This window comes from Haliaeetus albicilla, chromosome 10 (genome assembly GCF_947461875.1).
Source record: "Haliaeetus albicilla chromosome 10, bHalAlb1.1, whole genome shotgun sequence".
Classification (NCBI taxonomy): Eukaryota; Metazoa; Chordata; class Aves; order Accipitriformes; family Accipitridae; genus Haliaeetus; species Haliaeetus albicilla.
Genome location: NC_091492.1, coordinates 30751586 through 30768464, shown reverse-complemented (window position 1 = coordinate 30768464; position 16879 = coordinate 30751586). Strand labels below are relative to the sequence as shown.

The window sequence follows — 16879 nt, the reverse complement described above, 5'->3', positions numbered from 1 at the left end:
TCACTGGAGGAGCTGAAAGGACAGTGCAACGTCCCTGTGGTTGGTGGCTCTTAAATCAGCAGAAATCCACAATCACTGCAAGTTCTGAGCAGGTTTCTCTGGAAACCGAGCACAGAGGCAGGCAGCAGGTCATCGACTGCATTTCAGGTGTCCACCCACACATGTATGAAAAGAACACACAAAAAGGGCATGAAACGAGCAGACAGCACTAATACAGACCTCGAAAAGGACCAGAGACAGCAAGCACACTGAGGAGGGTCTCTAGACCATACGTTTTCGGTTGTTTGTGCCAAACCCAAGGAAACGGGATCCTACAGATACTCTTTGTGAAAAGACAGCATTGCACTCAAGTTTTTACTTTAGCTTCAGTCCTCCTCATTGTACCTCTTCTTTTTAATTGCTTCCTTTTTCCTTCCACTTTGCCCATTTCCACCCTTTTGCAACAAACCCACATCCCAAGAAGCCCAGTACCGACGTTCACAGCCTTTGCACCTCCCGTGCATCACCCCCCTGCCCTGTACCTTACTCTCAGCCTGAGCTACCTGGACCAGGGCTGCCCACTATTGCACTTGTACAGCCCAGAGGCCACCAGGCCCGGCTCCCGGTTTGCCAGTCCTTGCCGCCAAGCGGGTTATTATTATTATAGGAACAAAAAAGATGAGGCATCGTCTCGTCATTTTGTCTTTCTGATAGTAACGACCCGCCGCGCCCTGGCCCCAGGCAAGCTGCCGGGCTGGGTCCGCCTCAGCCCAGGTGTGTGGTCGCCTCAGCCAGCAGGTCCCTCTGAGGGGACCGTCCCCGCGGCACGGCGGCTCCGCCGGCGCCACACGGAGGGTTTTATCTCCACCCTCAGCCCCACCGGGCGCTTCAGGCGCTGCCACAACACGAAGGGACCCGGGAGAAAGAGCGGGGGGACCCCACGGGGGTGACCGGGGCCGGCAGAGACCGCGGGGACGGCCGCTGAGGAGAAGCCCCCGCCTCAGTCAGGACGGGAGGACAGGACACGACGGGGCGGGGCGGGGCGGGGCGGCGGGTGGCGCGCGCCACCACGGCGCCGGGCCCAGCCCCGCGCGGTGACGTCAGGGGCGCACGTGGCCCCCCGGGCCCGGCTGCGGGCTCGCGCCGCCGCCGGCAGAGCTCCCGCCGCCGGGTCCGCCGCGCCGCACCGCACCGCACCGCGCCGCGCCGCGCCATGAGGGTGCAGCTGGAGCGGTGCCGGGGCGAGTGGCGGGAGCTGGAGGAGGAATTCCGGCAGCTCCAGGTGAGGCGGGGGACGGGGAGGGGGTGTGAGGCACCGCGCCGGTGCGGTGCGGTGCGGTGCGGTGCAGCGCTGCGGGGTGTCGCGGTGGACCCGGCTTCCCGTCCGCCGCTTCTCTCGCCCTGCGCTGCCTTCCCCGGCTTTGCTTTGCATCGCTTTGCTGCGTGAGGCGAGGGCACCGCGCCGGGTTCGCCCTCAGGGCTTCCCCCCCCACCCCCCACGCCCTCCCTGCTTCCCCCCGCCGCGCTGCCGCAGGCTGGGAGGGGGCCTCGCAGGAGCGGGGCCGACAGCGTGAGGTGGGGGGTGGGGATCCCCACCGCTGACCCCTTCCCCTGGCAGGTACCCGCCTCGGGGCAGCCTCGGCAAGATGCTTCCAGGGGTGCGGGAAAGGCTCGCCCCCTCCTCGCTGCACCCAGGAGAGGCCCCGGGTGGGCACAGGGCCACGCGTGTACGCCGCCTTCGCCGCAGACCCCGGGGGGCACGCACGAAGCGCAGCTGTGCGTGGATGCACGTGCTTGCACAGCACCCCAGAAACGTCGCTGGGCCCCGGTACCCCCAGGCAGGTGCTACGTGTGTGCGTGGGACATCCCAGAGCGAACCGCGGCCGCGCCCCGTGGACGTCTGATGAGGCGCCGAGGGGACGCGGTGCAAGGATGGAAAAGGGGTGGGTTTGCGCACCCATAGTGTGGCAGAAAGAGCAATGGCAGTAACACCTGTGCTGCGAGCATCTCCTGGGTGGCGTCTGATTTCACGTGGTGGGATACAAGGGGTTCGAGTGCTGTTTATCCGTCTCGCAAAAGCGTGCGGAGGGACGGAAAGACCTCGGAGCAGCGGCCAAGAGCTGTTTCTGCAAAATGCTTTTACCTCCAGGAAACCTTCCCTTCCCTGTATGCCATCAATGCTGCACCTATACACGTGCTTTAAATCTTTAAGCCAGTTTTAAAACACGACCGGCTGTTCTTGCCCTGTGTGGCTGTTAGCCTCTTTTAGGCTGTTAAACAGAACATGCGCCACAAAAAAAAAGTGTGATTTCCAGATTTAGCTCCATGTCTTAAAAGTCAATTCAGATTGTACGCTTGTTAACAGAAGGAAAGGTGGTGGTTGGGCGTTGGGGGGGAGCAGCAGCTGGCATGGTTTTGTTGATCACTTGTTTGCTGTATGTGCCAACCAGCCTTCTCACTGAGCATGTTGCTTAAGTCTGACCTAAACCACAGCAAAATGTCAGACTTATCCCTGTCTCAGTTTCCCCATCCATAAAAGAGAAGTAGAAACACTTGGTGGGATAGCAGCTGCTGGTGGTATGAGGTATCATTGCCCAGTGGGTAGCACTGTAGAGGTGAAAAGTTGGAATAACATCCATTATATGAGAGCTTCAGGGCTCACAAACAGAGTTTGTATCTGAATGCAGCATTGCAGAAGAGGGGAACACGGCACTGTCATGACGACATGACTTGCTCCAGCTCTGTGAGATGCTGGTGGTGCTTAAATGTGCTTTGGAGGAAGGCTCTGTGCTCCCAAACTTGATTCAAGTCAAACTGTGATGTGTTGGGATAGAAAACCCAACTCTTCAGTAAGAAAGTACTTCAGTATGGGTGTCTGCTCGTGCTTGCCCTTGCACGTGGCTTTTTGGACACACTCACAGCATCTCCTGCTCTTGAGGAGCCTAGTTTTCCTGGCAGCAGCTTGACCCTCCCCTCCACGCCTGCATCACTCCCCTTCAGCACCCTTTTTGGCTGGCCTGACTCTCCCCTCCGGCTGGAAATGTTGGTCTGGGGTCACGTGGGAACTGCTTCTTGCGTTTCGAAGGAGCTCCCTGTCGGCGTTTTTCAAGGTATTTTGGTCAACCCCACTGAAAGGGTCTCTTGTGCAATGCCAGCAGGGAAAAAAATTGGTGGTGGGCAGATTGTGTGTTGAGAGCAGTGCCGGCCCCGTGGGGCAAAACGATCTCTGTTTCAATGCACTCCTGCCCTGTCTTGTATTTTATAAGTGCATTGTAAGTTCTGGGTCAGGGCCTGTGTCTTCCTTCTCCTGTGGAGGAGGACCTTGGACTCTGGTCATAGCTCCTGCCCCTGATGTGCTGGGTGGCTGGCGTGGGGCATGTGGGGCTGCACTTGTGTTTGGGGAGCTTGAGGGGCTTCGAAGGGGCTGATGCTGCCATGCGGCAGCACTGAGCATCCCCTTGGGGCAGTGGGGACCAGCCGTGAGATGGGGTTGGGGGACATCCAGGTTTGCATAGCACTTCTAACCAGCCACATCTGCAGATTTTTGTTGTTTGGGTTGCTAGGGCAGCGCCCCAAGCTCGGGGCTGTGGGGCATTGCAGTTTTGGGGCACGGACATGAGAAAATACAAGTTGCCCTGCAAGAGCTTATTAATTTAAACCCTGCATATGAACATGTAAACCAGATTTTGATTAGAAAAAAGCGCTGAGATGGCTCCCCGTGAATGTGGCTTGAGTCCTGCAAATGAACAAGCACTGACCACAAGCAGGGCTGTTGTGAGTGCAATGGAAAATAGACCTCGAGGTAACTACACAAAACATCAAGCAGTTGCAGTGTGGGGCTGCCATGCTGAGCTGCTGCCTGGCCTTAGTCTGCGAGCAAATTGGGCAATGCAATTTCCTCTTGCAAACTGGGCAATTGTGGTCCTGGCGCTGTAAAACTTGTAAACTCAGGTGCAGAGACAACTCATGCCCAGGAGCTCTTCAACTCAGGGCAAAAATACTCCTCTCTGTGGTGCATGCATCCTTTTTTTTTCAGCATGTGTTGTTCTCTACGTGGAGAGCGAGTTGTGGCCAGACCTGACCCTCCACGCAGGTATTTGGCCTGTGGGTTATAAGTGTTAATGTAAAGGCAGTGCTGAGCTACCTGTGCTGCCAGTAAGTCCCCTTTTTAAGCAATCACCTCTCTTGATGAATAAATAACTTCACTACTAGCAAATGTTATGTTCTTATAAATACCAGTGTCATTTTGAAATAGTAATCCTGATGTTTTTGGCTAGCGGTAAAAGTTACCAGCTCTCAACTCGCCTGTTTGTGTTTCCAATAAATACTTGAACACTATTTTGGTGAAGAGCTTCTCACACCCTTTGAACCAGTCTTTTTAAAGACGCTATTGCATGACATCTAGAGAAGCAGAAGAAGTTACTGTGCAATCCAATGACCCCCGAAGTCCTGCCCATGCTAAGCAAAGCCAAACCCATCCTGAAAGGATGAGAGCTGCGGTGCCTGGACATGGTTAGTTTGGTTATTAAGATTTTTAAATCAGACACCAGAGCTTGTTTTGCATTGCTGCTGTAAATAATGAACCACTAACAGGCAGGCCCCAACAAGGAGGAGAGCAAAGATTTGTTTTGTATGGTTTTACCACCATGTTTATGCTTTGGGAAAACTGGTGGTAATTTTCTGTGGTCGTTGATGTGCCGGTAGATAAAGCAGCCGTGCAAATAGCCATTTAACCTGTGCCTTCATTTGGCACTAACTCTGCAAACTCCATTTTCCAAGTTTTTATAGATCTTAAAATTTGCCCTGAGGGCATTGCTTGGGGTCTGGTTAGCCCTTCCTGAGGTCTGCCTGCACTTGGGAAGGTGGTGAAATCACTGCAAAGGGTGGAAAAGCAGAGCATGTTTATTCCCATGCAGAGGGAAGGGTGGGAGAGCAGAGGCACCTCTCAGTGGGCTTGCAGTTGGTTAGCGCATCCTCGTTACGGCCAAACACTAATTGGGGGCTTCAGAGGATCAATGAGCTGTGATAAAGAAGTTTCTCTCTAAGAGCATCTAATGCCTTAGCATCCCAGGGAGGGGATGGGTTAAGCTCTTAAACCAGAATCAGTAGGTTGCTTGAACATACATGGGGTCAAGATGGCAGTGGTGGCCAGGAGACATCTAAACCCCCAGGCATGGATTTGTGGCTGGTTTTGTGTCTTCCCCCCCACCCCAGGTCCTCATATTTCTTCTTTTTTCCCCCAGATTTAATCTGGCTGGGAAATCAGAGTTCCTGCTCTGAGATTTAGCCACCCGTTTGATGGGGACAGATTGGAATCACACAGAGGATTAGGGGCTTTGTTACAGAGTGAAATGGGAAGGAGGAGCTCCTGAGTGGGAAAGCTCCTTAGAAAGAGGAAATGAGACGAACATAGAGAGGATGCTCTTCCTTTTGCAAGGGTTTCATTAGTGTCCATTTAAGCCATGTTATATCTGTGCTGGTTTGGCATTGCCCCTTCCTTGCTTGTTCACAGGGGTGCCTGTTGGGTCCCAAGAAACCAGGGGTTTGCTTGCTTCCTTCAGAGGCGAGGACCAAATGCAATGTGTAACCTAGAAGGGCTCTTCCTACCGATCATCTCCTCTTCTCCTGCAGGAAACACACAAAGTTTACAGGCAGAAACTGGAAGAAGTCACCAGCTTGCAGACAGCCTGCAGCAGCTCCATACACCGGCAGAAGAAGACCCTAAGGGATCTGAAGCACAGCCTGCAACGGTAATGGTAGACCTGGAGGGTGGAGGAGGCAGGGATAGGATCTTTCACTTTCCCAAAGGGCTGAAATGTTTAGATTTTTAGCATTTTAATATGCAATCTGTGTTGCTGTTGTAATTTTGCTCTGTATTATTCTTGAGTCACCTCCATCTATCACAGCCAGGTAAAATGTTTGTAACCCTGTGAGAGATGAAGTCCCGTAAATAAAGAAGATCTCTGAGGGAGCCTGTGTGGGTTTGCATCCTTGCAGTATGTGCCATACGCTGCAGGACTGTGCGGCTTTTGGTCCATGTGTTTTGCTAGATGAGCAAAGCTTTGCTCCGTAAGCTGTGCATCAATCCTTGAACCTGAAGGTGTAACTTGCTCCCTGGTAGATTTACAGGAGGGAACTGTCTCTGGCTGCTCGGCTGATCCCCGGGAGCCACAGGCAAAATTCCTTGTGTGCAGGTCTGAATACACCACATCCAACACCACGGGTTGTTAATGCCATTGTGCACTGCTCTCTGTTTTACATTAATTGGTAAAACCTCAGTTTGTCAATAAATCATCAGCTGTGTGTTTTGTTACATTCTGAAATATTTCATGCCTGATGAGCTGCAGCCTCTGCAAGGCCAGGGCCTGAAACTGCGCACAAAGTTCCTAAAGTGGAAGGAGTTCCTGCAAAAAACCACAATATTCCCTGAGTGCTTTGCTAGGGAAGAAGTACGCAATCCTGTCACTGAGCTGAGATGAAGAAAGAAGCTGATTTATAAACCAGTTGGTTGAAATAGCCTACAAGGACATAAACAAGGCACTGAATAAAATCATGGCTAAGCCAAATGGTGCTGCACAAATACAGGAGTGAAGTGCGCAATGGCATCAGCTCATGCAGTTAGCTTTTTAACAGCATGGGTTTTATGATAATGTTATTTTCCTTTAAATAAAAAGGAGGTAAAAACATAAACAGGAATATCTTGTTTCTGTGTTCTTGCAGGTGCAAGCCCAGAGCAAGTCCTGAAGAGTTTGCTCTCATTCAGGAGATCAGCACCCAGATCAAGGAGAGGCAAAATGCCTTCTTTGACATGGAAGCCTACTTGCCAAAGAAGAACGGGTATGTGCTTTGCTGGGGAGGCGTGTGCTCCGGGAAAGCTGATTTTTCAAGTGTTCGCAGCGGTGTTGTTCCCGGAGGATAATGTGCATGTTGAACAAATACATGTAAAACTGGATTAGTCATAAATCTCTTGCTGAGCTGCTGTGTCAGTTGTACACAGAATTCATTAGCTGGAAGTGTATGTAAATGTACTGCATGTAGGCAGTACAGGGGTTTTTGTTAAAATAAAAGAAACCCCGCATTGGCGAGAAGTCATGCAATTCACTGTTTCACACTGATGTTTTTCCACACTGTGCTAATTTTTTAAAGACTAAATCAGCATAGGAATTTTCTCACTTTTCTTTTTTTTAAAATAGTGCTTATAACCAACTTAAAATTTTTACTTTGCTCCCAGTGGGGTTGCTAGGACGTATTTCTTTGAGTTGTCAAGGGCTGTGTGATGCTGCAGCCCCTCAGAAGTTTCTATCAGAAGTTTTTCTTCCAATTTCTCCTTGTTATTTTTGGTTTTGGACTACATATCTCGCCCTTAGACTGTAGTGCAGAAAAGGGACCAGGAAAATAAACCTTTTCTCTAACTTCTTGGAAATGCTGACCTATCTTCCCACATTTAAATCCTCTTCTGTAGTCTCTCTCTCCAGTTTGCCTTAATTAAAACCTACAGCAAACGTGGCTTTGGCAGATAAACTGGTCTCTTCAGCTCTGATCTGGGTCATCCTGTGGCGTTCAAATAAAATTACTTACTTGGGTCTGCTCTTGTTTTTTTGTCTTCCAGCTTGTACTTAAATCTGGTGCTGGGAAACGTGAACGTAACTCTCCTGAGTAACCAGGCAAAGTAAGTGAATGTTTGTGCACGTGTGAATTTGGGTTTCTCCGGGGCCAGCTGTGGAGATGGACTGAAGTCCAGAGATGAGAATGGGTTTCTCTTAGATCCGATAAAAGATGAAATGTCAAGGGTGAGCAAGTTGGACCGTGACGCGGGGCCAAGCTAACGCTTCATGTAGCTCCAGTGGATTCTGTCCATCACTTGCTTTTAAGCCCGGCCCAGCCTGTTGCCTTAATTGGGGAGGGGGTGGGGGTGGAGGGTTGCGGTGATAAATGGTATTGCGACTTCTAGGCATACAGTGCTCCAGAACATGGAGGTGGTGTGGGTTTTTTTTTAAATCCTGTCATGCCAACCCAGAAACCAGTTCTTACGGATTTAAGCTGTTGTCTTGCAGTACAATGGCCATGCAGGCAAAATGCTGCTTTTCACTTCTGTCTGCTGGTTTTCTAAATGTTTCAAGCAAAACTTCTGTCTCTGGGTTGGCATGTGGATTTGTATCTGGTTTGAAAAAAAAGTGAAGCCACGTTCCAGTAAAACACCCATTTGTGTCCGTAAACGGTGGCTCTTCCCTTCCAGGTTTGCCTACAAGGACGAGTATGAGAAGTTCAAACTTTATCTGACGATAATCTTGTTACTCGGGGCCGTTGCCTGCAGGTTTATTCTCCACTACAGGTAAGCCTGCATTTTTATTTTTAATCAAGTATTTTGAATAAAAACGTGCTGGGTTTGAACTAACTGTTCTCTTCTGTTAAGGACTGTGAGACAGGCTCTGGCAATGTTTAGGCTTTGCGTAGTTGGACAGCAGGATAACTTTTGCATCTCTTCTTCAACACTGGCAGGCCCTGTATTTTTGCTTTTCCTTGTTTAACTTTTTTCGGAGTCTCTTGTAACTAAGAGAAGTCCAACATCATGTTTCCTGATCTGTCGTTTTTCTGGAGTCACACTGTGCTTGGGAACGAGCAGTTGGTTTTGCTCACGGCTTGTCCCAGGCAGGGGCCGGTACCATGCTGCAGCTCTGGGGTTGCAAACACAACAAGGGAGGATTTGCATGAAATTATCAGACCTGAAATGTTATCTCTAGGTCATGATAAAGTCTCTGAGCACCAACAAGCTTCAATTATTCAGTTTTGCTTAAAAAACAGGAAAGTGTTGGAACCAGACACTTCCATTGAGGTCTCTCTGGGTCTGGGGTGAATGCAGGATCATACCGAAGAACAGTGCTGCCGTACACAGAGGCTGCCCCGAATTCCTTTGGCTTCAGGGGTTTGCAAATGGCAAAATAAAGGGGTTTTCCCCCCCCAGAGTGTAATGCTCTTCTGCTCTTTTAGTTGATTGGATTTATATAGATCTCATGGAATCTCCTCATTGAATTAGCCTGGAAATGCCACTGTAAATTGGATCATCCACTGCTTCCATGGTGCTTTCTCTCCTTCAGAAGGAATTAATGTCATCTCTGCATACCTGCTTATCAGCTCAAGATCTGCAGTGTTATATCACAGGGCACTTCCCAGAGGAAAGGACTCTGAGCCTGATGGTGCTGTCGATGTGTACAGCTCTGCATGTGGGTTAGAGATGTTCGGGACTGGGGCTTTGTGTCTGTAGCCTCACTTGGGCAGGTTTTCATTCGCCCAAGGGGAGGGAGGAAAAATAGGGGTTTTTTGAATGTGTCTTTATAATTAACAAGATTTTTTTTTTTTTACTGTGTGTTTTTTCTGTTTAACAGGGTGACAGATGAAGTGTTTAACTTTCTGTTAGTGTGGTATTACTGCACGCTGACGATACGGGAAAGCATTCTCATTAGCAATGGATCAAGGTACCGTGCCACCTGCAAAACTATTTAAAGGATGAAATGTCCTTAAAAGAAAAACGAGCAATAAAAGGGGATTCAGCTTGGTGCTGAAGCCCAGCAAATCCAAGATGCTGATGCCTCTCTGCAGGGTCTCTTGTCTGGGTCCCCCTCCCTGGCCGCTTTTGAGGGCAGATGTGGTCACCTGAGGCCACCTGGGGAGGGAGGAGAAGGTGCAATTCCTAAAAGTCCATAAGCTCTTGGTCCGAATTGTTGGATATTTTTTGTAGCTATGGGTTAGTTGTAGATGTGGTCTGGGGTGTAAGTGTGTACGTGTTTTTGGTCACTGCCACATCTCATGGAGTGTGTGACTACATTACAGTCGTATCGAGGGAAAGTTGGCGGTTAGGGGATAATTGTATAAAGAGCTGGGAACACAAGTAAAACCCTGGGAGAAGTTAACTGCAAGATGATCCTTACTACAAGCCCTCGTTTCTTTATGGCACCCTTAGTAGGGATATCCTAAGGCAGGGTGATGAGGTCCTGCTGGTAAATCACTTCTGGAGTATCTCCCTTGGGTCTGGGTCGAGAAGTTGCCTGAGTTTGCACTTGTGTGCAACCTGGAGTCTGGTGTCAGATTTTAGCAATAACCTGATGGCTGCATGTCCCTGATTTTCATCATCCAGATAGGCTGGTGTGGGGAAACTGCAGCGATCACCACGTCTCTTCCCGTGCATGTCAGTTTGCTGCTGGGTGACTGGCTGCTGCTGCTGCAACATTTGCAGCTCCCTGTACCATTAATTAATTGGGCTTCTAACTTGTCTTGTTTGGCACCTTTCGGGCAGCCAGCATCATGTTAGCCCAGCTTCCCACATTCATTCTTGCTCTGCATGCTGCTCAGAGAACTTGCACGCTCCCTTGTAATGGTGCTTGTACAGGGGTGGACCAGCACTTGTGTTAGTGGCAGGAGTCAGTGTTGTCCTAATTAAGTAGCATTATCTAATGATCAGCTGGGAGCAGCTCACAGCTCCTTGTTCCAGCCAGTCACTTCCCTCTCTGAAACCAGTTGCTTCCATGATCTCCTTGAAATGGGGACGGGAGGGAGCACTTCTGGGAGTCTTGTCTTGACATCGCTGGCTGGATGCTTGTGGTCCCCACTCCTGATGCAAGACGGGGTTTGTGCCTGGAGGCAGGCACCAGTGTGGCATGTGTGGCGGGAAAATCAGGCCCTTCCTCCTTTGTCTGGGGGCAAAATCTTAAAAATGGGCTGATGTCTGGGAGCTGCTTGAGGACACAGTGTCCAGCGCTGACTGTGGGCAGCAGGGATGAAGCAATCTCTTCTGCAAGCATGGCTGTCCCCAGGGCTGCTGCAGGCATGATGTCTTGTTTTGGGGTGCTTTCTAGAGAGGAGGAGGGGGATTGCTGTGGGGCTAGAGACAAAGAGGAAAAAACAAAGCATGGGGATATAAAGTTGCTTGCCTGAGGCCAGCAGAGAAACAGCTGAACCTGGGCTTGCTGTATCTGCAGAGGTTGGTCACAGCAGCTCGGGTGCTGTCTTGTGTTAGAGGTCACACACCTTTGATTGGAAATGCCCCAAATTAAGCCATCATGTTGGCTTAGTTTCCAAAGCAGTGCCATCCCTGGGGCAGCTCTTCACTTCTTGATTCTGCCTCGCCACATCTTTTGCTCACTTTACTGTAATTTTCTGAGCTTTCTGCAGCTTTCGTGTCTGAAAGAAACAGCCACCTCACAGGAAGGACTTGGAAATGTCACTTATTTGCATGGCACAGAAAAAAAAAAGGGTGTGTGGGCTGAAAGTTGTGCATCATTAGTCACCGCGGTGCCTCGTGCTGCAGGGACTGCTGCTTCTCGCTGTGCTGGAGAGCTCGTGGGAGCACGCGAGATGTGCGCTGGTCCTGAGCCTCCCTCTTGCAGTTGTGGATTCTTGCCCCCAGCTAAGCCATATTGCCAGGGCAGTGCTCCACAGCACCCCTTTGGCTTGAGTTGGGCCATCTATTTTGTTCCCTGTCCTTCCTCCTCCCCCAAGTCAGGGTAATTTTTTTTTGTCTGTAAAGCGAGACTTACTATGCTAAAATCCATGTTTCTTGTCTAACTGCCACGTTTTTTCTGTTCAGGATCAAAGGCTGGTGGGTGTCTCATCACTATGTCTCCACATTCCTGTCTGGAGTAATGTTAACGTGGTGAGTCTGCTCTTGCCTCCTCAAGGTGCTTCAAGCTATTTCATGGTGTTTGCATCATCTGAGCATTTAAATCCAGCGTGACCACGAAGCTGTGGCCACATGGCAAAGCATCAGACTTAATATTTGTCTGATGTTACAAGTGTTTTCAATGATAAATACAACACTGCAAGTTTGTATTTACATTGCTGATTTAAAAAAAAAGAAAGAAAGAAACCCAAACCCTAAGCTGTAGTTGTGCTGATGGTAGCAAAATCTCTGCAAGTCTTTCAATTTCTGTCTCTGTAACTAAGAAAGCAAGCAGCACTTTGCTTTAGAGGGAGGACACCACAAAATTAATCTGTTTGGTGCCTTTACTGAACCCAGATTACAAACAGAGTATAAAGCCAAAAATGCAAGTTACCTTCCCATGGGGGGTGGTGGTGGTCAAACAACAAAGCAATGCACCCCGCGTACGGTGCCTGTGCAAAGTGTCTCAACTTTGGCATGAACTGATTAGTTAATAATTAAAAATTGTTTTAAAACAACAAATGTTTCTGCTCATGAATCTGTAAGGGGACAACGTCATGGCTGGAGCACAAGGTCCCCTGTCCTCTATGTATCCTGAACTACCCTTAGGATAAGGAGCATAACCACCCCCTGCTCCACCACTTGGATTCTTGATGCAGACGCTGCTGAATGGCTTTGATTGCTGCCTAGAGAAGACGGCGATAAGCAAATGAATAAAAGGGGGCAGCATTTGTACGTGTTGGAGAAGGGAAACCTAATTGATGAGAGTGTTTCCTACATGCCAGAGTTGTGATGTGCAGCTGTAGCACCCTCTCTGGGCTTCCGATGGGGTGGAGCGGGCTGGGTACCAGCTGCTTGCTTCGTTTGCTAATGGGATCTGGCTTGGCAGTGAAGGGGAATAGCGCACTGCATCGTATGCTTTTTATCAAACAAATTGACCTCCTTTATATTTTGCTTTCAGGCCAGATGGACTCATGTATCAAATGTTTCGCAGTCAATTTTTAGCATTTTCAATATTTCAGAGTGAGTATATCTTACCTTGCTAATCCATGGGGTAAAATAGTTTTGTATGGTACATGCTTAGAAGAAAACACTTCTGCTTGGTAAATACTAGAGTATTAAACTGTAGAAATATAAAGATAGCATACAAATATAAACAATAATTAAATGCTGTTGGATTAAACATTATTAAAATAGTTTGATATGTTTATCATACTTCTGAATAGCCAATGCAATGATGGTTTATCTCTCCTTCTCCAGGTTGCGTTCAGTTCCTACAGTATTATTATCAAAGGGGCTGCCTTTATAGACTCCGTGCTTTGGGGGAGAGAAACCACTTGGACCTTACAGTAGGTGAGGTTTTCTGCAATACTTTCTTTGCAAAGTTTTTGCACAGGTTTTAGATGTGGTGATAGGGAGAGGGCTGTGTGGTCTTCTGAGAGCGAGCTTTGCAGAGCCTGCCACCCCCCTGCCCTTCTGCCTATGTCCTAAGGCAGGAAGGGGAGCGAGGCTTTTATCCCCCTCCTTGGGTCCTGTGGCTCGGGAGCAGAGGGCTCTGGTCTCCGTCAGGTCTTGAGAAGGTTAAGATGGAGGTTTTGGGCATCCCCATCTTCATCCTCCTCCCATTACCACACCTTCAGGTATATATTTTAAATTGGTTGGTTATTGCGGAGCTGGATGGGAATAGCCCTTATGAGGTGGTCTGGGTAGGGAGGGCTGCAGCTCTGGTCCTGGCTCTTCTGTGCTCTCTCTCCATCTCTTCTGTTAACCTTTTCCAGAAGGATTTCAATCCTGGATGTGGCGGGGGCTGACGTTTCTCCTTCCCTTCTTGTTCTTTGGGCATGTAAGTTGGGCAATCCTGTTCCCCCATCTGCGGTGCAGGGCCTGGGTGGGTCTGCTGCTGCGGTTGCAGCACCATAAAAAGGTGCTTTGGATCACATGCACCCATGGCAAATGTTTCTAAGGATTTTTTTTTGCTAGTAATGAAATTGTGGTTTTGGGTTTTTGTTTGTTTTTTTTTCCTTTGTAGTTCTGGCAGCTATATAATGCAGTCACGCTTTTTGGATTGTCGAGGCATAAGGAGTGCAAAGAATGGCAGGTGGGTGTTGGTTCTGCTCAGAAAAAGCACGGAGCAGGAGAAGAGGGGGTGTTTAACCACATCCTTAAAGGTACTTGGGTATCTGACCCCATCTAAATATCTCAGGATGATGTGGCACAGAGCCTATACAAGAGAACTCAAAATAAATGTGAGTTACCATAGAGAAGTTTGCACCCACGGGTGACCACACAAACTGAAAGGCAGAGCATGTAGGGGAAGAAAATACACGTGGGTAAATATCTCTCCATATTGTTTGTGTATATGGGCATTTAATAGCAATGGCTGTTGAGTTGCTGGTGGTTCTTTATGGCTGATCCATGAGTTACACATACAAAAATATGATGACAGTGGATCACTTTAAAAACATATTATCTGCTTTATTGCCCCACTTCTAGGGATCCTTCCCCTTGTTTTCTCAGTTGCTGTCACCCATCAAACATGTCTATCCCTTTCCAACTATACAGTTGCTCCTGTAGATCCAGATTGAACCACATCACATGTGCAGTGGTGCATTTACTGTGATGGTCTTTATTTTGGTCAGATCTTGCTGTAACTTGTGTGCTCACTTTGTTCAGGAGGAACACACCTTCCCGCAGAAACGGGTCATTCCCTGGCACCTGTGCCACTGCTGTTCAGTGCACGTGCTTGTAGCATAATGTTAATCCATTAGATTGGACTTAATGATTTGATTTTACTGTCTGGTAGAGTCAGCGGTGTTGAATATAACCTGTGTTGTAATATTAAAAAGTAGTAAATGCTACTTAAATAATCATGATAAAAATATACTTCCTGTTAACCCACACAGCTGGATGCATGGATGTGTGTTTGGCTACGATCTTCTCTCCTCGGATCTCCGTGCTGACAGATCCCTAGACTTGTCAACCAAGCTGCACCAGAGCTCACTTATATGTGGCCAAAGCGGTACCCTCAGCTCTCACCCTTTTTTCCCCTTTTTCTCCCCTCAGGTTTTTGTTTTGGCTTTCACGTTTCTGCTGCTCTTCCTCGGGAACTTCCTCACTACTCTCAAAGTGGTGCACACTAAACTCCAGAAAAACAAAGACAAAATGAAGAAGCTGTGAACCCCCCGTCCCCGGTGTGCTGGCTGCCATCCCCCTGCCCGCAGCAGGCGCTGGGTTTGGGATGGATCCTGCTAAACCCCAGCAACACGACGGATGGGCTCGGAAGGACTCGTCTGTCCCCATGTTTGGTGAAGGATATGGACTCTGCCAGCACAGACTCAGTATTAATGCAAGCATGGCTCTCCAGTCCGCAGTCCTGCTATTTATGTACATTTAATACAAAACGTGTTTGCTTTTGGGGTTTTTTTTCTGTATATAGAGCAGCATACACCTGCCCGGTGAAGTGCCAGCATTGGGGGAATGTGGGATCTACTGTAATTCCAATTCTGGAATGATATTTAACACTTTGCAGTTTTATTATTTAAATTCTGGGTATTGGATTTGCAAAGGTTTATGAACACTCCAGGTTGATCAGTCATACAGACTGAATGCTGTTTTAAAGGCATTTGTTGAAGGCATATTTTCAGTGGCAATACTAACCTGTGTGTACTGTGAAAAAAAAAAAAGCCCATCTTTGTACCATACTGCTGCTATATACACTTTTAAAAAGCTATTTAAAGAAATCCGCTTTTGAAAACAAAAACAAGTGAGCAAAAGCAGTTTTTAAATGGCAGGGAAGTCTGCTAGCCCTCTTCCAGGGAGACCAGGTCATCTGTCCAGGCCTGGAAAAGACCTAAAATAAACCATTCAATATGCCACTGCTTCAGCCTCTTTTTAATAACAAATACACTGCCCTTCGGGTTGGTTTTTCGAGACACTATGTTTCTTTAAAATATCCTTGATCAGTGGCAGTAAGTGCAGTTGCACTTCAGTTTCTGTTTTCAGTACTGTTTGTTCCCAGTGCTGTTCTGGAAAGGGGAGGGACAGGCTCAACAGAAATATTAAATACTTTCTTTAGATGCTGCACTTGTACCAGTAATTAAGAGAATGTAAACACTCATTCAGGAGGATGGCAGAGGACAAATACTGACTGCCATCCTGTTTAACTCCTTGTGCTGCTTGAACTTAAACTTAACTCATTCCAATAAGCTTGTTTTGGGTGCTGTAACAGCTGTACCTCCCAAGGCCAGCTGCAGTATTGTGAGCTGCTTTAGGCAGCATCTTTCCCAAAGGTGAGGGCTTCCTTTGAGCTAGCACAAAGGCCAAATTGGGCATATGCTTTGGCAGAGTGATCTGAAAATGATGCCCTTCTCCCAGTAAGCGTGCTCATGAACAAATATATACGCACTACAGACTTGAAATGGTTTCATCGGTTCTTCTGTTGATGCGAGGCTAGCAAAATTACCTTTACAGTGTCACTGTCCTGTGGGCATGAACAATAAATTGCAATTTGCATATTTTGAACAACTTTCACACTAGCTGGGCTGTATCTTGCTACATTAACTTTCAACTTTTGCACACCCTGTGAGGTTTTTTTTAATCCTTTGAAGTCTCCATTTATGAAATGTAAATTGTTTTATTTTGAGAGCGATGCTGGAACCTGCTGGATCTGAGCAGTGGACCTGGTTCTCCAGGGGTGGGGAGCTCTGCACATGGTGAGTAACTTGAGTTCTGCAGCATGAGAAACTCAGAATAAAAAAGCAAGGAAGATTCCTGCCATGGAGCTGAGGGTAAAGGCAGTAGCTTCCTGCACATTGATGTTTCAGTTTCGTACTGGGTAAGGTGATGGGTGGTTTGCTGTGTTTTACTGACAAATGTTTCCTTGTGCACAACTCTTCAAGATTTTTCTATAGTCAAAGATGTGCACAAACTTGTAATTTTTTTTTTTTTTTTAATTTTCCAATTTAAGTTGATAGGGACTGACAAACCTAATTAAATCAAAACAAGTTAGGGGAAGAAAGAAAAAAAAAAAAAGTATGATTTTGAGGATCAAGATCTCTTTACCCTGCATGTAAAATAATAATGATGGCTTGCTCCAAAACAGTTTTTCACCAGCTGGTCATGTAACCAGCAGAGGGTAAAGTTGCATGAAATCTCTACAATGCACAGTTACCAGGCTCTATGTGCAATGTTTGTCTAACAGTAGACTCCTGGCCTGCACTGCCTAAACTTTTTGGCAAAAGGTTGTAT

At 48.0% G+C, this 16879-nt stretch overlaps 1 protein-coding gene across 1 annotated transcript; it reads left to right on the top strand.

The window, feature by feature from the left end:
* Nucleotides 1-1096: 1096 nt before the first annotated feature.
* On the top strand, nucleotides 1097-15505 carry TMEM120B (transmembrane protein 120B). Its single transcript, XM_069794728.1, has 12 exons — nucleotides 1097-1261; nucleotides 5611-5729; nucleotides 6700-6816; nucleotides 7589-7648; nucleotides 8216-8311; nucleotides 9363-9452; nucleotides 11561-11626; nucleotides 12594-12655; nucleotides 12893-12985; nucleotides 13411-13475; nucleotides 13662-13730; nucleotides 14696-15505. The coding sequence occupies exons 1-12, from the start codon at nucleotides 1193-1195 to the stop codon at nucleotides 14807-14809; spliced, it is 1020 nt and encodes a 339-aa protein (XP_069650829.1). The 5' UTR covers nucleotides 1097-1192; the 3' UTR covers nucleotides 14810-15505.
* The last annotated feature ends 1374 nt before the right edge of the window (nucleotides 15506-16879 follow it).

Excerpts from the sequence above, each read along its gene's own strand:
- TMEM120B (XM_069794728.1), top strand. The coding sequence starts at position 1,193 with ATGAGGGTGCAGCTGGAGCGGTGCCGGGGCGAGTGGCGGGAGCTGGAG. Across the intron at positions 5,730-6,699 it reads CTGAAGCACAGCCTGCAACG|GTGCAAGCCCAGAGCAAGTC; the intron begins GTAATGGTAGAC and ends GTGTTCTTGCAG. Across the intron at positions 11,627-12,593 it reads TCTGGAGTAATGTTAACGTG|GCCAGATGGACTCATGTATC; the intron begins GTGAGTCTGCTC and ends TTTTGCTTTCAG.